The 21,551-nt window shown below is 45.7% G+C and overlaps 1 protein-coding gene across 2 annotated transcripts in view; it reads right to left on the reverse strand.

Moving 5' to 3' along the window:
- Positions 1 to 4,379: 4,379 nt before the first annotated feature.
- Positions 4,380 to 21,551, reverse strand: part of atp6v1c2 (ATPase H+ transporting V1 subunit C2) — a 36,841-nt gene continuing 19,669 nt past the window's right edge. For both annotated transcript variants that reach the window (XM_033021598.1, XM_033021599.1), the window contains 4 exons: positions 16,557 to 16,650; positions 15,838 to 15,935; positions 13,082 to 13,211; positions 4,380 to 4,541 (listed from right to left, as the gene is read on the reverse strand). In XM_033021598.1, coding sequence (XP_032877489.1) covers positions 4,446 to 4,541; positions 13,082 to 13,211; positions 15,838 to 15,935; positions 16,557 to 16,650 — 418 coding nt within the window. In that variant the 3' untranslated portion in view covers positions 4,380 to 4,445. The remainder of the gene's footprint in view (positions 4,542 to 13,081; positions 13,212 to 15,837; positions 15,936 to 16,556; positions 16,651 to 21,551) is intronic.

Below are 21,551 nucleotides of genomic sequence, written 5' to 3' on the forward strand. Positions count from 1 at the left end.
GCATGCCTGAACATAGGTACAACTGAATTGCATGTAAATGGAGATACATCAGAAGAGGAGGTTGCATAATTAGACCATAATCTACAGAACAAAAGGCAAAATGTTAAACCACTCCAAAACCAAGACCACAAAGTTTCACTCAAGCTGCAATTCACAGGCAATAATAATAATAATATATTTTATTGTCATTGCACATCAGTGCAACGAGATTTAGTATGCAGCTTCCAACCGATGTAAAAGAAAAGTAAAATAAATAAATAAGCTGTGTGACGTGACCAACCGAGGGAGACAGTCCAGGGGGGGTGGGGGGCACTCAGCAGGGCCGGATCAGAGCCGCTATAGCTCTGGGAATAAAGCTGTTTCTGAGTGGAGGTTCGGGCGTAGAAGGCCTTGTAACGTCTGCCGGAGGGAAGTAGTTCGAACAGTCCATTACAAGGGTGTGAGGAGTCTTTATGGATGCTGACGGCCTTCCTGAGGCACCGTGTGTGGTAGATGCCCTCCAATGCTGGCATATGTACATGATGGAAACCAACCTACAAATCATTGTCAATTTGTTTGCTTTAGTATAACAGAGTGGACCTTTCATTTAACATCTACAAAATCAACTCTTCTCCCAACCAGCCCCATTCTACAGCACCACCGCAGCAATAGAAGTCCACAAGAAAACTCTGGAAAATATGACCATCTCCCATATCTCGGCAGGCACCTCTTAATAAATACACGCCCTTTTTAATGTTCCAGAACAATCGTTAGTTGTTTGAGGAAAACTGATTGAAGATCAAAACCTAAAACCAGGCACAAAGTTCATGGTCTACCTGACAGTAATAATTCATGCCCTCCATTATCGTCAGACATGGACGACATGACAGGCTACACAAAGAATTGGAGAATTATCAATGTTCCCTCCTTTAACCTTTAATATCCTTTAACACCACTGGCAAGATAAGCAAACTACTGTCAGCATCTTCTTTCAGGCCAATTTCTTCAATTGGTTCTGTTGACTACATAGTTTGCATGCCTGACATCTGATTCCAAAACGAAACACAGTGTTTCATCACAACATGGTTAGCAACAGCTCTTCCCAAGATCACAAGAAATTGTAGAGTGTTGTGGATGCAACCCTGTGGAATAAATTAATTTAGAGTGAAATTAAAGGAAATGAAAAGCGGAGACATTGCAGGTTTGCTTCAAGAGACTTTATTGCATGATATCATGGAGAGATGGCAGCAGTTAACTTCTCACCAGTTCTCTGACTTCACAGCATAATTAGCCAACAGTTATACTGTGCAGTAAACAACTTTTAATTTTTGTTAGATACAACTATACGAAAATATACTATCTACTACTATCATTGGTCATAACATACTTTTTATCTATGTTAATCTTATTCAATAACCGATGGTTAATACAAGTCAAACATAATACAAGGGCATCTTGACATTATTCTATCTCACCTTTTAGGTGGACCGCGCCACCATCCCCTCTGCAAGTCAATCATAAGGCCCCCATTTACTGCAACATTTCTATGCTACTAGCAGTAGGGGGCACAGGTGGTCTACCCAACTTGACATTCCATCTACTATTGTAATCCAGCACTCTGTAACTTCCTTCTGGGAAAACAAGCTTCCTTATCTCTGTCCTAATTTTGTAATGTTTACATTCACCATTCAACACATTCCCATACAAGAGGTAATGTGTCTGATCTTATTTTGCCGATTCCCACAAACCTCTTCTGCACCTGGTCAACGAGAGATGCCAATTGCCACATTCGCACACCCTTTCGTTACCTTTGTAGTGAGTCCAAAATTAGTGATCAAATGGTTACTTTATTCAGTGTGATATGTTTGACATACATGTGTGTTGGGACTCTAACATATTGAGTCATTACTGTTGCTGCTGAGCAAGGGTGTTGACTCGTGCTCAGCTACCTGTTGACTGGTGATCTCAAGGTGATGTAGCAGGACACTCCCCTTAACCCATTACGTCACGTGACAGTCCTCGTAACCACTGACGAGGGTTCGACAGTAAGTGGTCTGACCATCAGGTGACACCACAGGACGCTCCCCCCAGAACCGGATGAAGGAAAACGAGTAGGCCAATGAAACACAGCTGCCAAAACTCGTAAACCCACAGGCGAAAAGGGATAGAGCGTGCTCACCTTCTACCGGAAGGTGCGCAAGCATCGTCAAGGGCGGCTGCTACAACGGGTCGTGTGCCTCCGGCCATGAGTCTGGACCACAGACCCGCGGGCACAGTCAGCGCATTGCATAGGCCTGGTCGGACGCGGACTGTGGGGAAGCTGCCAGGGAATACGTCGCGGGACCACCGATGCATGACTGGCCGAGGCTACACCCTGCTGTTGGGCTGACCACTGCTCAACCGGATGGCCAGTCAGTGGCCGGGGATCGTCGAAATCCACGCCGGCGAGAAGCAGAAGGACGTCTTCGGGCAGCCGCCCCAGGTAAGCCCGCTCGATCGGGAGGCTAGGCCTTGACAGCGGCCAGCAGGGTGACGGGCGGGCCCACTTTCTCCCCGCTCCCAGGGCCGGCGGTGCCCCTGATGCTGGGGGTGGGGAGCTGATATACTCGCAGCTCCTGCAGCAGCTGGTGGGGGAGCGGCGGCAGCCATGGCCTCTCATCCCCGGTGGTCGGCTTTGGGCATGTCTTGCGGGAGAGATTGGCGGCCGTCAAACAAGGCCCGGATTGTGCCCATCGACCTGGGCGGCCTGCGAATGCCGAGACCAGTCACAGGAGCGCGTCACTGGGCGGCCGTCAGCTGCATACATTACGGTAGGGTTGGCGGCAGCGTTGTTCAGCAGGGCTGGGCTGTTGCAGACTTCAAGTCACCACTGTAGAGGTGGGCGGTCGGCTGCGTGCCTTGGGAGAAATCCAAATTCCCAATTTGGATTGTCGCGGGTCACCAATGTAGCGAGTCCAAACTTTGTGATCAAATGGTTACTTTATTCGGTGAGATAAGTTTGACATACATGTTGACCCTAACGTATTGAGTCATTGCTGCTGAGCAAGGGTGTTGACTCGTGCTCGGCTACCTGTTGACTGGTGATCTCAAGGTAAGATATGCTGATGTAGCAGGACACTCCCCTTAACCCATGACGTCATGTGACAGTCATCATAACCACTGACGAGGGTTCGACAGTGGTCTGACCATCAGGTGACGCCACACCTTGTTGAATTCCGATCATATTAAGTAAGAAAGGATTTTCATATTTTCTTCCACAAACCCAGTCCAGCCTCTGCTCCTACCACTATCTACACTTTGCGTTGCCTCAGGAAATGAATCATTAAGGACCATTTACACCATGGTCATTCCCTCTTCTCCCCTCGTAATGGGCAGCAGATATAAAAGCTTGAAACCATGTACCACCGGATTCAGGAATAGTTTCTTCCCCACTATTATCAGATAACTAAAAGGTCCTCTCATAAACTAAAGGTGTAGTTTGATCTCCCAACCTACCTCATTGGGAACCTTGCAATTTTTATATCTGCACCTTTTCTGTAGCTATAACATTGCAACATTTATATCTGCACCTTTTCTGTAGCTATAACATTGCAAGTATATTCTGCACAGGTATTTTTCTCATTGCATCACCTGTTGTACTTGTACATGACTTGATTGTGCTCATGTATAGCATGTTTTGACTGGATAGAAAGAACGTTTTTCACTATCTCGTTACATGCGACAATAATATAGCAACACCAATACTTCTAGATCCATTACTTGGACTGAGGAAATAAATCAAGGAGGTTCTGGAAGCTCTTCAGATGAGATAGTTAAGAGTGAAAATCTTGCAAGTATATATAAAAAAGTACAAATAACCACTGTTATCTGGATCTGGAAATCAATCGTTAATAAAATAGCTAGACTTTGTATAGGTTTATGATTATGACGTTGATCTAAAGTCAAAGCAAATTTGAGAGATTTAAAGAAAAACAACAAGGATGGCTTTTGGGATCATTGATCAGCTATAAGGGAGTTCAATTTATTTTAAATGAAGTAAGATTAGGACACGATTTAAACTTCTTAATCAAAAAAGACAAATTCAGTGTTGTGGACATAGGCAAATATTTTAAGCAAAATAAAATCCACAAAACTATAACAAATGATACAAAATTACTTACATTTTGAATAAATTCATGAAATTTAAATAAAACCTTATGTTTTATGAAATGAATGTAATCTACGCAATTAGATTTTATTGATTATCAGACACAATGTTCTAACAAGTGTTGTGCAAATTTTATCATTAAATATGTTCTATATAATCTTAACCAGCATTATATCTTAATATTATTTGTTCTGATAAACATTCTTAAAAAAATCACCATGATCCATTTCCATATGTTATGTTCATGTATATGTATATATATATAATATTCCAAACATAAAATCAAGCAACTCCTATTTTTCACATTATTGCCGAAGCTTTACTTGAAGTTAAATAAGTCAATGTCAATCTTGAAGTAGACATAGGCATAGTAATCCTGTTGGTTGACATTCAGTCCAGGGATATCCACGTTGGCCTATAATAAAAATGAAATGCAACAGGGTTAGGAACAGTATTATAATAATAGCTAAATTTATCTGTTTTAAGTATTACTTGATAGGTTACTTGATAAGTGTTAATGTATTTTAAAACTATTTAGCTCATTCTTTCAGAAAGGCACCGCCACCACCCATCTCCAATTCATAGAAGCCATTAAATGTTCCTGACATTACCTCTACTTTCTTTATCTTATTTCCAGATATTGATGATACTTTATGGAAGAACTTTTTAAGATTATTCCTCCATCATTTCTGAATCAAAGTGCTATTGCAGCAGTTTAATGTGAAGTAATTTTACAAGTTTACATTTTTTACACTCCTCTTCAAAGCCGCTAAGTGTACTTAAGTCAACTTACGAAGCCCTTGCCCAAGGAAGATAAAAGTCTTGTTAAGATTTAAAAGTTGCGATTATGTCATTCAAACTTTTATGGTGTTTGGACTTTCCTTCATGAAGTCAGTGTCTGTGGCCTACATTTCCAGATAAATGCACTGAAAAGATCTAGCAAAGTAAATTACTTGAAATATTTCAAGCTTATACTCTCGATAGCATGTTATTGATACTAGATTCAGTTAGGTGACAGCATGTTATTAAATTTGGGCTAGTGGTCAAAATAATCTGGGTTAAAATTAGAATGTGATTCAATGTTCTTTTGTGGACTATTTCCAGAGCATGAATGTTTTTGTGTGAATCAGTGATTAGATTATGTATTTTACTACTTTGGCCAAAGAATTCAACATTCTTATGTTTATTGTTAGCTGCCATGAATTGATCGGACTATTTGGACTGATCTCCATGATTCTTTCGGTATGCAATGTCAAGCAATAGGAGGGCAAGCAATAACTTGGGATCATTTGGCTGCAGATTGGTTTAATGTATAACAGGTTCCAAACTTCAAGCCATGAAGACTTGGAGTTGCTAGTACAGTTAAGTCCCTGAAGTCGGGCCTCAGCAATAACTATTTCATATTTGCTGACCTAGTTTAACACCAATTCAGTTTTAAATTTCTCTTCCTCGTTTTCAAATCCCTTCATCGCTTCCATATTTATTTAATTTCTTCCAGATTTATAATCTTCCAGGATCAGTGTACTCCCCCAATCAGGTCTCTTGATCAATTCTGAATGTACCCACTCCTCAATCAGCGTCACCTGCCAAGGCTGTATATTCTGCAGTTCTATCTCTGAACAGAACATGCTGCAAATAGGCAATAGATCAGACAGCAATTCCAAAGTTAAAGTTTCAAACCGTTGCCCAACAAATTCAAAGGTGCTGTATGATCGGCAATTCCAGCAATTTCTTTTTTTTTTTTTTTTTTTTTTTTTTAAAAGATAAATAGAGATAATGTTTCAGTCAAAGACTTGTCATCAGAATCAGGAAAGAGAGAAAACAAGTTTGTTTTCCATTGCAGTGAAATGAGTGTAGACATAGAAACATAGAAACATAGAAAATAGGTGCAGGAGTAGGCCATTTGGCCCTTCGAGCCTGCACCGCCATTCAATATCATCATGGCTGATCATCCAACTCAGTATCCTGTACCTGCCTTCTCTCCATACCCCCTGATCCCTTTAGCCACAAGGGCCACATCTAACTCCCTCTTAAATATAGCCAATGAACTGGCCTCAACTACCTTCTGTGGCAGAGAATTCCAGAGATTCATCACTCTCTGTGTGAAAAATGTTTTCCTCATCTCGGTCCTAAAGGATTTCCCCCTTATCCTTAAACTGTGACCCCTTGTTCTGGACTTCCCCAACATCGGGAACAATCTTCCTGCATCTAGCCTGTCCAACCTCTTAAGAATTTTGTAAGTTTCTATAAGATCCCCTCCCTACACCCCACCTTTAGGGGTGGATAAGACAACAGTAATATATTTGTGAGGATGGAGCCATGATTGACTTGGTGAACTGTTGATGAAGATATCTAGCTGATACATTAATTAGGACATTTGAAAAAAGGGAGGGGGGTAAACAAACAAAAAGGGTGAAAAGTAGGTCAAGGGTGTAGAAAATGCATGAGACCTAGCCCGACTCAACTTGTATGCCAAAGTTATGCCTTCCTTTCTGGGGAATACATGGAACAATCCTTATCCTCTTCATTAATGGTCAAATGCACTGTCAGGTCCCACTATTACCATGCCGATAAGCAGGAAACTTTACTCCGTAACAATCAGTATTGATAATGTGTTTTTTGTATTATAGAAAAAAACTTCAAAATTATCTCTGTAACAGGTAAATTCTTAGCCTGGAAGAATTTTCTTTCAAACATAGAAAAATAGATGGCTTTGGAGAAACTGGACTGTATGTGTGTAAATCTGTGTACACCATTGCAAGGCTCTACAATTTTGCAGATAGAGCATGACCGGAACAGGACAAGGTGTTTGACTGGGAGCCTGGGGCAGGAGCATGACTGGAAACATGATTCTGGGATTGAATCGTGACCCAGACCTGGGACAAATATGCAGATGGAGCTTAACCTGGAATTCGGCAAGTGTGTGCATGGGGCACAATAGGACAGAGACCACGTGTGTAGGCAAAGCACTGTGGGGAATGGGGCTGAATGTGCAGTCAGAATATATCCAGGATTATGAGTTGGGGTCAGAGAATGGCAGGGAATGGAGGCCAGCATGTGGATGGAGCATAGCAGGGAAGATGGAGGAGTGTGTGGATGAGTGCCACTGGGGTTGGAATGTGACCAGGTGTGTGTAGTCATACAATACCTCGGACAGCAGCATGTGCAGGTGGTGGGTAGGGCCGGGGCCAAATGTGTGATTTTGGCATCAAGCAGAACAGGGTTACACATGCAACTGGAGGCCAGAATTGAGGGCATGCAACTGCGTATGGTCAGCATCTGTAGCTTAAGATTGGAACATGGACAGATCATTAGCAGTGTGCCCAGAGAAAGAGTGTAAGGGCTGAATGGAGTTGGTTATGTAGAGGCAGGAGGTGGGGGAAGAGGAAATTCTACATGAAAGGAGGACTACATGTATGAGGGATTAAGGAGAGGTGGATGATAGGAGAAGCAGTGGGCAAAGTTTACATGCCTATAAAAGTTTGCACAGTTCCACTCTTAAGAGGTTTACTTGCATAGGTGCCTTTGTAATTATATATATTCCTGTTTTTTTTAGTGAAAGGAGTATCATTATACAAGCTTACTAGTTATGTGAGACACTCTGTAAATTAACATCATTCAGGAGTAATAAATTATGTGTTAATTTAATAGTTAATGTGGCTCTCACATTGAAGGTTCCTTGAACTGGGATAAGATATTGGATGGACCATTTTCTTAGTGGGCTGTAAATTTCAAAAATTACACAAATGAAATGCAGAAAACCATAATATTTGCAGAAACAAGCAACTGTAGATGCCGATTTATATTGTAGTACTCACATAATGGTATTTAGTTCATCAGTGTAGCAATGGTAATATAATTTTAAACTTTCTTCTGACTACTGCTGTCTATTTACTTTTCTATAAGACATAACTAGTTTTTGCATCCTATCACCACATCTTTCTGTAAAGTTCCCAATTTTTGCAAGTGCAGGACATGATTGGAGAGCATTTCATTTGTACTAGAAAATGGGCAAAAATGCCTTGTTGGACATATTGTAGGTATGTTACAAAACTTACCTTCAGCGGCGCTGCAGATCTGTCACTGCCCGTGTGCGCGACTTTGGCACCTTTGAGAGGGGGGCGGGTTTAAAATGCGATTTTTCTGCAGCCTATTCAAATCGATCTTGGTTAGGCTGTTTAGTTGCTAAAGAAAAGTCGCTTCTAAGTTGCTTCTAAATTTTAAGTTGCGAGAAGGTGACGGAGCCCAACCGAACCGGCAGTATTTTTCATGCCGACATGGTGTTCAAATGCACTGCAACCGCAACGTTCCAAACCAGTGCGTTCCACAAAATTCCACTCGCAAGATGATTTAAATGGCCATTAATTTACAGCAATTAAACACTAAATTCCTTCCTTTTGGCCTATAAATTTAGGACAATGAGATTTTAAAATAATGTTATATTGGGAATTCTTGTGTGAATGATATTTGGACATTTAGGCTATTTAAAAATGTAAATCTTTTCTTAAGAAATGGATAGATGTTTAGATCTAGTAATTGAATTTTGGAATTAGCTACAATTGGGTAACTAACTAATTATATGCTTTAATTTCAAGTCATCCAAGTAAGTGTTTAATATTTGTTTCAGAATGCTTCAATCGATAATAACTGAAAATTTCTTTCAGTTCTCTTAATTTTTAATAAGGTTTTGGCCATTTGACGGTCCATTTGACGGTATTCGGAAGTGGCGGCGCTACCCTGGCAGCAGCGGCTCACCTGCAGTCCGTCTGTTTTTGCTTTTTTGTCTTGTTTTTTTCGTTTTGGTTAGTCTAGTTTTTTGGTTTTTTAGTTTGTGTTTGGGGGGGGGGGGGGGGGGGTTGAAACGGGGCTTGCTGTCTCTCCCTGCGGGGGAATGCGACCTTTTTGTCGTATTCCCCTTCTCTGCCTCCGTCTGCGCTGAGGCCTAATGGCGGAGCTGGTGACCTCGAGGCTCAGGAGGCAGAGCCCGCCAGGACTCACCCTGAGCTCGCTCCCGTGAGGGCAGTCCGGCTCGGGGCTGGAACAGGGCTTCCGTGAGGGGCTGTGACGATCCCGTGAGGGCGGCCAGCACGAGGGAGGTACGGTGCTCCTGTCGGAGTGGCCGAGCTCGGGGAGGTACGGCGCTCCCAGCCCGAGGGAGGAGCGGTGCCCAGTCGGGGCGGCCCAGCCCGAGGGAGGAGCAGTGCCCAGTCGGGGCGGCCCAGCCCGAGGGAGGAGCGGCGCCCAGTCGGGGCGGCCAAGCCCGAGGGAGAAGCGGTGCCCAGTCGGGGCGGCCCAGCCCGAGGGAGGAGCGGCGCCCAGTCGGGGCGGCCCAGCCCGAGGGAGAAGCGGTGCCCAGTCGGGGCGGCCCAGCCCGAGGGAGGAGCGGCGCCCAGTTGGGGCGGCCCAGCCCGAGGGAGGAGCGGCGCCCAGTCGGGGCGGCCTGGCGCGAGGCTGAGACGGTGGCGGAGGACGGCGTTCTCTCACGTGAGGGCGATCCGGCTCGGGGCTGGAACGGTGGTCCGGTGGCTGGGACGGCGTTCTGGTGGCGGTGACCTGAGTCCGGGGTTCGGCCGCGAGTCGGCGGGACTGGTGGACGGCAGCTTCGACCACCCCGGGCCGCGGTGATTGAGCCGCGGGACTGTTTTTAACATCGCCCGGTGGGGTATCGCCTCAGCGCAGAAGGAGAAGAGGAGGGAAGAGACTGCAGCCCTAAGACTTTTGCCTCCATCACAGTGAGGAGGTGCTAGGTGGACTCGCTGTGGTGGATGTTAATATGTGTTTATTGCTGGTTTTTATTGTATTGTATGTATGACTGCAGGCACGAAATTTCGTTCAGACTTCGGTCTGAATGACAATAAAGGAAACCCTGTAACCCTGTTGATCACAACTTTTGTGTTAAGTCAATGGAAAAGCAATAGGGAACAAGATGCTAATTTCCGAGTATGAAAACGTCCATAAAATTTTAATACTGAAGATATGAAAGTGAATTAGGTGTCAAATTAAACTTCTTTTTATGCTTTATCTGATGGGATAAATTGCAGACTGGATTTTTAAAATCTCAAAATTTTGTAACATTGCTACATATTGCACACTACCCTGCCTCATGCACACAGAAAGACAATACATTGTCTACCATGAATTGAGGAAAGGGAGAGAGGATATGGGGAAGAAATGTTAGCATAATGACAGAGTTGTCTCCTTTTCTTGAGAGAGAAAAAAAAGAGAAATTTCCAGGCCCCCTTTTATACAGAAAGTCATGGGGTCTCCCACCAGTTGGTAATCAGAAAAAACTAAGATCTTGTCAACCTGCAGATAATTGTAAGATGCTGCCACTGGCTGTCACTGCTGAGCCAGCTGCATGAAGATCTCTTTATGTTGAAATTTCTGGAGTGCATAAACCTCCAAGTAATTTTAAAATGTCATTCATTCTTTTTTTTAAAAGGTGCTTACTTTTAGATTTATCATGATTTAAAATCATTACTTTTTGGCCTCAGAATACAATTTATTATTTCTGACCTTCCTCCATTTTTGAATGTTGAGAATGTTTGAATGTCTTAAACCTTGTTCTGCATAGGGGCCAGGACCCATGTCTGTGAGCAAATGGCGGGCCACATCTATCGCCACAGTGTGACACTTGGTGTTGTTTTTCTCATTAGTTTTCACCTGTTTTTCAATTAGTTTTCTGCAGTTACCAGGTCCCTCGCGTGCCCCAGGACTGGCTGCAATTCCCAGATCATCTCGCTTCCCCGGGACTAGCTGCAGTTCCCAGGTCAGCTCGCCTGCCCCGGGAGTGTCTGTAGCGCCCAGGTCGGCTCGCTTGCCCCAGGACTGGCTGTAGTGCCCAAGTCGCCTAAGTGCCCCGGGACACGCTGCAGTTCCCAGGTCGCGGAAACTAAGTGGAAAAAAAAAAAAAACGCCTGTGGGCCGAATGATTTCGGGTTATGGGCAAGATCCGGCCTGTGGGCCGTAGGTTGCCGATCCCTATCATAAAGTCATAAGTGATAGGAGCAGAATTGGGCCATTCGGCCCATCAAGTCTACTCCGTCATTCAATCATGGCTAAACCATCTCTCCCTCCTAACCCCATTTTCCTGCCTTCTCCCCAAAACCCTGACACCCGTACTAATCAAGAATCTATCTCTGCTTTAAAAATACCCATTGACTTGGCCTTCACAGCTTAATGTTTTGAATGTTGAGGGTGAAATTGCCCTTTGACAGCTCAAATGAATAGTAAATCTGTTTTGCATCTTGCCCTCATTTTCTATTCAAAGGTACAAAGAAATGTCCTTGTTAACTCTCTGCAGTGCTCTTCATGCTTTATCATTATCTACTTACCTATAGAGACATCAGAACCTTGTACAGAGTGATCACAAATATAGAACAGAAACTGTGGCAAAAGCTTGGGAGCAATATTGAACAGAGGACAGAAAATGAGACATTGAGTAAATTCCTGATTGTCACCAGTTATAGTGTTCAGCATTTGCCCAAATTAAGTCTTAGCACACATTCTGTACATGCTTCCACATTCAACCACTTAGAACTGTGACCCGAGTGAGCACAAAGACCATCCGAATCATGTAATTGTAAAGACTTCGATCAGTATTTACTGTTTTCCGTTTGAAGGACATTTCTGTCTATAATAAATTATCTTGTGCTGGTGCTTCCTTCAGACATCTGAACTGCGACTGCTTTATATTGCAAACAGAGCAAGTAATGCCTTTAGTTGGGATGGTGAAAAATATTGTCAGTCTGGAACTCATATCTGGAAAGTTATTCTGAACTTTGGCCATAAATATTTAGAGTTTAGATTACTGCAAGTGACATGACGATTCTCCACATAAATTGCCTTCACGACTGGAAAAATCTGAGATCCGAGTAAATCCAAGGGATTTAAAGATGAACAACTAATTCTTAGTAAAGCTTGATCTGTTGCATGTTTCTAATATTTTCTGTCTTCATTTCTGACCATTAAGGATTGTAAAGGTAATATTGTAGACTTTCAATGACTAAAGAATGCTGTAACGTGATTAAAAATATTAATAGAATACAGGGATGTATAATCAGTGGCGGCGCTGTTGAACGGCTGCGGCTCGCCTGCAGTCCTTCTGTTTTTACTTTTTTGTGTTGTTTTTTTTGTCTTGTTTACTTAAATTTTTGGTTATTAGGTTGTGTTATGTGTTATGTGTGGCGGCCTGGGGCTGGGACTGCGTTCCGGTGGCTGAGGCGGCCCGGCGCGGGGCTGAGACGGTGCCCCGGTAGCTGAGGCGGCGTTCTGGCGGCGGCGGCCTGAATCTGGGGCTCGGCCGCAGGCCAGTGGACAACATCATCTGGAGCTCGCAGGTCACAGGCTGGTGCCTGTTTTCAGGAGCTCCCGCGGCAACAGCTGCGTCCGCTGGACTGGAGGGTGGCAGCTTCGACCACCCCGGGCCGCGGAGCTGAACCGGCCCTTTCGCGGAGCTCGGTGAGCCGCGGAACTGACTTACCATTGCCTGGTGGGGTATCGCCTCAGCGCAGAGGGAGAAGAGAAGGGAAGAGACAGTAACCCTAAGATTTTTGCCTCCATCACAGTGAGGAGGTGCCTGGTGAACTCACTGTGGTGGATGTTAATTTGTGTTTATTGTGTGTTTTGTTGTTTATTATTACATGTATGGCTGCAGGCAACGACATTTTGTTCAGACCGAAAGGTCTGAATGTCAAATAAAGGATCCAAGTCTAAGTCTAAGTAAGTCTAAGTCTAAGAACATCAAGAACAAAACTAGAACTTGATGACTAAGATTTGCAAACACTCAAATTTCCTCCAAAGACACTCAGATCAACAAAGCAGAGGGGTGCTGAGCAGGGAAATGAAAGAACTGGAGTACTGGCAGAGTTCTGCCTGCAAACAAGGCTCAAGTTTCCTCATGCAATTGAGCATACAAAAGGGCTCTAATATGGGCTCTTCATTGTACACACTTACATCAATGGTGCTTGCAGCAGCAACTTCATCTAGGTGTTTAAAAAGTGCATTGAGCACATCGCGTAATCGTTTCATGGTTTTCTTATTTGGCTGAAGAAGCATGGCCTGGAAGTTAACTGGAAGCCCATATCTGAAAAAAATCCAATTGTATATGGAGCAATATATTAAGCACTGGAAGCAGTAAAGAGGTGTCGAGATATTTCCATATTTTCTGAAAGAAAACCTGAAAAATATCAAATCAAATTCAGCTCTCAACTGAGGTACAAGCTCCAAATTAACCCCAGGCAATTTGTTTTTGATAATTACAAAATTGAGTCAATTTTTCATCTTTAACCAACTATGTTAATTCATTTCTTTACTCCCTCCCTTTCCGTGAATCCATATATCCTTAAAATCTGACACGCTTCTAATTTTTGTAAGTGCTGACAAAAAGTCATCAGCCAGAAGCATTGGTTGATTTATGAATGTAAGGACGAGCACTGCATACAGGTTCCCATTTGGACAATTTTGCAAGATAAGTGAAATAATCTTTTCATCTAAATGACATTGCTGATCAAAGACTCAGGAGTATTAGCTCTACTGCCTTCTCTCTCCACAGATGGTATCTGGCCTGCTGAGCATTTGCCTCCATATCCAACACATAATTCTCTGACATTTCCTCTGCCTTCAGCATGATCCCATCACCAGTCACATCTTCCTGTACCCTCCACTTTCCACAGAGATTACTCTCTCCATAACTCCTTGATAGCTCATCCCTTCCCTCCTAACCCGTCTGCCTCCTCTCCCACCTCTATCCAAGGACCCCAACTATCCATGGACCCCAACTGACAGAGATTTAGTTGCACCTCCTCCAAACCTGTTGATTGAATTTGGTTCTCCTGATGTGGCCTCCTTTACATCACCAATCATACACTAGGCAACTGTTTCTCTGAATACTCGCACTCTGTCCGCAAGGAGCCTGCTGGATCTTCTGGTTGCTTACCATTTTAATTCTCCTTCCCATTCCCATTCTGTCCATGGCTTCCTCTATTGCTAAGTGAGGCCACACACACACACACACACTGGAACAACTGCACATCATATAACTTTAAAATCTTTCCCTGCACGGGAGACCCGACCTTTTCTTTGTCGGGTCTCCGTTGTCGTTGGGGCTGCAACGTGGAGCGGCCTCCAACAGGAATGACCTGGGGCTCCAGTTGTGGAGCTGCCGACTACTTACCTCACCGTCGCGGAGCTGGCCGAGTCCAGAGCAGGTGGACCGCTGCTGGGAGACCGCTTTTCGGGGCTTCCGCAACGGCGACTTCTCCCGCCCGAGTTGCGGGGTTGAAGAGCACCTGGAGTGGGGCCTTACAGCACCGCCCCGCGCGGCTTGGAATGGCCGCGGGACTTTGCGAGCGCACGCCGGGGGCTCTAACAACGAGACCCGGTGTGCGACCTTGCGTCACCCGGCGTGGCTTTAATGGCCGCGGGACAATCGCCATCGCCAGCCGGGGGCTTTGACTTTGACTCTGACATCGGGAGGGGGGGGGAGTGCAGTGGAGAGATAATTTTTTTTGCCTTCCATCACAGCGATGTGATGGATGTTTGTGTAAATTGTGTTGTGTCTCGGGTCTTTTTGTTTTGTAATGTATGGCTGCAGAAACGTCATTTTGTTTGGACCTCAAGGGGTCCAAATGACAAATAAATTGTATTGTATTGTATTGTATTGTACACATAATTCATGGACCCCAACTGACAGGTTCTCTCAAACCTCCTCCTTTCTACAACTTTAAGCATGCACACTGATTTTCTCACTTACCAGTACTAATAAAGTTCTAATTGACCTGAAATGCTCATTTTGTTTCTCGTTTCTTGACGCTGCCTAACCAGCTGAGTATTTCCCATATTTTCAATTTTCATTTCAAATTTCCAGCAATTGCAATTTTTGGCATTTCAAACTAATAAATATTCCTGATCTCCCTGGTACTAACCTTCTAAAAACTCAAAAGATAAAAGTGTTTCGCAACCACCAGTAGGGTGATGGAAGTATCCCTAAAACAGATGACAAGCTTTACCATGGGTTTTAGGATACTGTAAACTGATGTGTATTCTCAAAGAGCTGAGTTTATAACAGTAGATCTGCCTTCAGTGCAAATGCTCCCACGCTCAAATATTACCCCTCTGCAACTCAAGCCACACCCAGAGTACTCTGGATATTAACATTCACTGACATTAACATATAACATAAAAAGTACAGACCAGGAACAGGCCCTTCGACTCAGTGTCTGTGCCAAACATGAAGCTCAATAACCTAATCTCATCTGTCCGCATATGATCCATGTCGCTCAATTCCCTGCTTATCCATGTGCCTATCTAAAAGCCTCTTAAACACCACTATCATATCTGCTTCCACTACCATCCCTGGCAGCACATTCCAGGTACCCACCACTCTGCATAAAACAAAAACTCCAGTCTTTGACATTTGCACCCCGAGGAAAAAGGTTCTGACTGCCTACCCTATCTTTGCCTCTGATGATTTTATACACTTCTATCAGATCTCCCCTCAACCTCTAGAGAAAACAATCCAATTCTGTCCAATCTCTCCTTATGGTTAATACTCTAATCCAGGCAGCGTTCTGGTAAACATCTTCTGCCTCAAAATTAAATAAATGATTGTTCAATCACTGGTGAATAGAACAAATAATTTCCAAGCTTTGCTGGTCATGTATAACTAGAAGTTTTTTCCGTGATATCTAGGGAGAAAAATTATTACTTACCGAAGAACAGATTCAACAAAAACTCTTAAAGCCTTTATGTGGATCCAGGCAATATACGCTTCACTAAAATTAACCTTTAGCCAACGCAGCAAGGGACCCTGAAAATGAAGGTGATGTAAAATAAATTAATTCAGGTAATCACACTTTATTGAAACTAAAAATAGTTTGGTCACAATTGTTATTTTGATTTTATGCTGCTTCGTACAACAGAAAACATTTACTCATACTTTGCCTCTGTAACCATCATATCATTATACTGTGGATCAGTTCATCAGGTACAATAGTTCAGATAAAGGATGAAGATTAATAATGTTGTGTGTGTGCCTCTTTTGTATAGTCTGAAAATTCTGTTTAGTCTGCCTCGTATAGTCTGTCTTTCTCGTGAGTTTGAGAAAGCCCCTGAACCAAAGGAACTATATCATAACCAGTTATGAATATCTTGACTCTGAGGTATGTTCCCAATCCAAATCAATCCACTTTCTAATACAGATCGGTTTGAGCTTGGCACCATTTCCATTTATTCTATGCTAATCTGTACCTATGGCGTTTATCACGTGGTTTATACAGTGTTGGAGCTTATTTTTTTTGCATGTAATTTGATGATATTTGGTTTTAAATTAATGCATTGTATTTTACGAACTTTAGCATTTCAACGTTTCTATAGTAAGTGTCAATATATAACATTTAAAAGGATTTAATTGTAGGAATAAAATACTCACATACTGTTGTTTCTTGTCTGCATTTAGTCGTGTCATTTCCTCCTTTTCAGCATGCAATTCCTCTTCGCTATAGTTAAATTCTCGCACCAGAAACCTAGCATAGAACAGTTTTGTGTTAAAACTCTGCTGATATTTGTAGTTGAGTTCACAAGAATCTAATTGTCAATCCATCCCCACCACCTGGGTAGCATTTTATCCATTAATACATCACACTATTGACTGACATCCCACTGAAAGTGCCAGAATAAAATTAGTTATGTCCTTTATATATTTTGCCTGATTTTCATTCCAACGTCAAGGCAAAATATATAAAGGACATAACTAATTCCATTCTGGTAGTTTCAGTGGAATGCCAGTCAATAGTGTTATGTATTAATGGATGAAATGCTACCCAGGTGGTGGCGATGGATTGACAATTAGATTCTTGTGGCTCATTTTTCATCAGATTATGACCGTTCATAAAAATAAATACTTTTAAAGAAGAGTTATATCCTGCAATAGCACCACAATCAGAGTTTCACCAGAAGTTATTACTGGGATTCTGGACTTCCAGGCCATCTTAAGCACTTTGAAAAGTAGATAGACTTTAGAAAAGTAGATAGGCAACTTTAGAAATGGAAATCCCTCGAGTAAATCTGTTCCTTACATGATTGTTTTTTCCGATTGTTTTAAGTCTACTCTAGACAAACCTGACCATCATTAATAATCGCAGACAGGGAGTCTAAATAAAATGTTTTCAATGGTTTCATGAAAGCACATAGTAATTGAAGATTTCTAAAGGACTAAAATGGAGGATATACTTATTTACTGCCACAAAAAAAATTACATGGATAACATGATATTAATATTGATTAAAGAAGTCTGAAAAAGGGTCTCTACCCGACCAGCATCAGCAGTTCCTTCCTACACACTTAATAATGACTGTGGCTGACTAGGCCTTTCCTTGATATGTGAAGTTGTCCCTGGCCATTGAATTGTTGCTGCTGACCATTTTTTGACGTTGGCGCTCTGCCTCCAAGGTCTTGAACCGCATCCTATTGTGGTGCTTCATACCCACATGGATATCCTTTCTTCACCTAAGTCCTCAGCAGCTGCTTCCCAGTTGTCATCACCAATGTTAAAATTGTTCATATCTTTTTTAAATTGCATCCTTGTAGCAAAGCTTTGGTCTTTCTCTTGCCCTTCAGGCATTGGCGACCTCCCATTCAGCACATCTTTGGGATGCGTCCATTTTCAATCCTTTGTACATGTCCAAGCCAGCGGAGACACTTCTGCTTGAGGATTGCAGGGATGCTAGGCATGTCGATCAGGGAGTGGACAGATTCTTTAGTGATTCTGTCCTTTCAAGAAACTCCCAGCATGCTATGAAGACAGTGGAAATGAAAATTATTCAATTTGCCCAAGCCTCATTGCTGTACAGTAATGTGCTCTAGGTGCACAATTTGAATACAGTTATCTTGATCTTGACTATGAGTTTCCCGTTCTTCCATACCCGCTTGGTTAGCATCCCAAAAGTGGTTACGACTCATCTATGTGTGAATTGATTTCCTCATCCATATGGAGGCTATCAGTCACAGTGGATTCTAAGTAGGTGAATTTGTTGGCATATTCCAGTGGATTGGTGTTTAGGGTGATTTCAGGGAGAGTTGATTTCCCTGACCCATGACAACAGTCTTCTTAATGTCAGTTGATAAAAGTTGCAAGCATCAGACTGTCTATCCATCAGCCCAACATATTTTTCCATTTGGATGATGGGTGCAGCATCATCAGCGTACAGGAGTTCCCTTATAAGCACACTTCACATCTTCATCTTGGCTTTCAATCGTGCTAGATTGAAGAGCTTCCTGTCACTTTTGGTGTGAAGGTACACTCTATTCATGTCTGTCGGGAAGGCAAAGAACAGAAGAGCAGATAGGACATAGCCTTGCTTCACTCAACGTCTCATGGGGAAACTATGATGTACAGTGCATTCAGAAAGTATTCGTAAATGGAAGGACTTTGAAACCACCGCCTGGCCAAACCAAGCAATCGGGGGAGAAGGGCCTTGTTCAGGGAGGTGACCAAGAACCCGATGGTCACTCTGACAGAGCTCCAGAGTTCCTCTGTGGAGATGGGAGAAACTTCCAGAAGGACATCTATATCTGCAGCACTCCTCCAATCAGGCCTTTATGTTAGAGTGGCCAGACGGAAGCCACTCCTCAGTAAAAGGCACATGCAGCCCGCTTGGAGTTTGCCAAAAGGCACCTAAACAAGATTCGCTAGTCTGATGAAACCAAGATTGAACTCTTTGGCCTGAATGCCAAGTATCACGTCTGGCACCGCTCATCACCTGGCAAATGCCATACCTACGGTGAAGCATGGTGGTGGCAGCATCATGCCGTAGGGATGTTTTTCAGCAGCAGGAACTGGGAGACTAGTCAGGATCAAGGGAAAGATGAACGGAGCAAAGTACAGAGAGATGCTTGATGATAACCTGATCCAGAGCATTCAGGACCTCAGACTGGGGCAGAGGTTCACCTTCCAACAGGACAATGACCCTAAGCACACAGCCAAGACAACGCATGAGTGGCTTGGTGACAAGTCTGTGAATGTCCTTGAGTGGCCCAGCTAGAGCCCGGACTTGAACCCAATCGAACATCTCTGGAGTGACATGAAAATATCTGTGCATCGACGCTCCCCATCCAAACTGACATAGCTTGAGAGGATCTGCAGAGAAGAATGGGAGAAATTACCCAAATACAGGTGTGCCAATCTTGTTGCGTCATACCCAAGAACACTTGAGGCTATAATCGCTGCCAAAGGTGCCTTAACAAAATACCGAGTAAAGGGTCTGAATACTTATGTAAATGTGATATCTCAGTTATTTCTTTTTAATTATTCGCAAAAATTTCTAAAAACCTGTTTTCACTTTTTTATTATGGGGTATTGTGTATAGATTGATGATTTAAAAAAAATGAATTTAATCCATTTTAGAATAAGGCTGTGACGTAACAAAATGTGGAAAAAATGAAGGGGTCTGAATACTTTCTGAATGCACTGTAGCTCCATAAAATTGCATTGTACCCTGCATATTCTCATGGAAGGACTGTATTAGGTGGTCTCAGTTACGTGTGTTGCCACAAGAAGGCACTGGGGACTCTTGATGATGCAGAGGTTAGGGGGAAGCTTTCGCACTTGGCTCCCCTTTTTGTAAGATTTGCTAGCCAGCGACATTTGGATTTATACCAGCATACTAGACACATGCATCCCACTGTGGCTCTCACCACCAACACAAAACTTGAAATATAGCTTGTTAATTATGGGATATGGGATTGTAATAGATACTGTACAATTGTTGGCAAGATAGATTAGACTACAGAAAATGTGACTTTGTCACTTGTCGTAATAGAATAATTTCATTTTGAAAGTTATAATTACATTCTTTGGTTGATCCATCCCTACTCAAATCCCCATTCCCCAGCCTCAATATCTAATGCCATTTAATTATTATTGGTGCTGAATTTTTAATTGAAACAGTAATTGCAATACCACTAATCCTTTTTAATGCATTTTGCTCAAACAAATAATTTGCTCATTTAAATTTAAAATCGCAACCCCTTATTTTCTGACAGCTGGCAGAGCTGTAATGTTACTTGTTACGTTGGTGAGAATGCCATTTATGAGGTTTCTGAACATGCTTCTTATGGATTGGACAAAAGTAATTGTGCTCATGTTTTTCACATCTAGAACCCAAAAAGTGCATTAACCACAGAGACATAAAAGAAGTAAAAAACATAGTGTATTTTGGAAATTATGGGGGGGGGGGGTTGTGGGGCGGGGAGGTTGTGGGGCGGGGGGGGCTGTGGGACGGGGGGGGGTTGTGGGGTGGGGGGGTGGTTGTGGGGCGGGGAGGTTGTGGGGCGGGGAGGTTGTGGGGCGGGGAGGTTGTGGGGCGGGGGGGGTTGTGGGGCGGGGGGGTTGTGGGGGGGAGGGGGGTTGCGGGGGGGAGGGTGGTTGTGGGGGAGGGGGGTTGCGAGGGGGGGGGGTTGCAGGGGGGGGGGGTTGTGGGGCGGGGGGGTGGGGGGGGTTGCGTTGGGGGGGGGGTTGCGGTGGGGGGGGGTTGTGCGTGGGGGGGGGGGGGGGGGGGGGGGGGGGGGGGGGGGGGGGGGGGGGGGGGGGGGGGGGGGGGGGGGGGGGGGGGGGGGGGGGGGGGGGGGGGGGGGGGGGGGGGGGGGGGGGGGGGGGGGGGGGGGGGGGGGGGGGGGGGGGGGGGGGGGGGGGGGGGGGGGGGGGGGGGGGGGGGGGGGGGGGGGGGGGGGGGGGGGGGGGGGGGGGGGGGGGGGGGGGGGGGGGGGGGGGGGGGGGGGGGGGGGGGGGGGGGGGGGGGGGGGGGGGGGGGGGGGGGGGGGGGGGGGGGGGGGGGGGGGGGGGGGGGGGGGGGGGGGGGGGGGGGGGGGGGGGGGGGGGGGGGGGGGGGGGGGGGGGGGGGGGGGGTGGGGGGGGGGGGGGGGGGGGGGGGGGGGGGGGGGGGGGGGGGGGGGGGTGGGGGGGGGGGGGGGGGGGGGGGGGGGGGGGGGGGGGGGGGGGGGGGGGGGGGGGGGGGGGGGGGGGGGGGGGGGGGGGGGGGGGGGGGGGGGGGGGGGGGGGGGTGGGGGGGGGGGGGGGGGGGGGGGGGGGGGGGGGGGGGGGGGGGGGGGGGGGGGGGGGGGGGTGGGGGGGGGGGGGGGGGGGGGGGGGGGGGGGGGGGGGGGGGGGGGGGGGGGGGGGGGGGGGGGGGGGGGGGGGGGGGGGGGGGGGGGGGGGGGGGGGGGGGGGGGGGGGGGGGGGGGGGGGGGGGGGGGGGGGGGGGGGGGGGGGGGGGGGGGGTGGGGGGGGGGGGGGGGGGTGGGGGGGGGGGGGGGGGGGGGGGGGGGGGGGGGGGGGGGGGGGGGGGGGGGGGGTGGGGGGGGGGGGGGGGGGGGGGGGGGGGGGGGGGGGGGGGGGGGGGGGGGGGGGGGGGGGGGGGGGGGGGGGGGG

This window comes from Amblyraja radiata, chromosome 5 (assembly GCF_010909765.2).
Source record: "Amblyraja radiata isolate CabotCenter1 chromosome 5, sAmbRad1.1.pri, whole genome shotgun sequence".
In the NCBI taxonomy this organism is placed as follows: Eukaryota; Metazoa; Chordata; class Chondrichthyes; order Rajiformes; family Rajidae; genus Amblyraja; species Amblyraja radiata.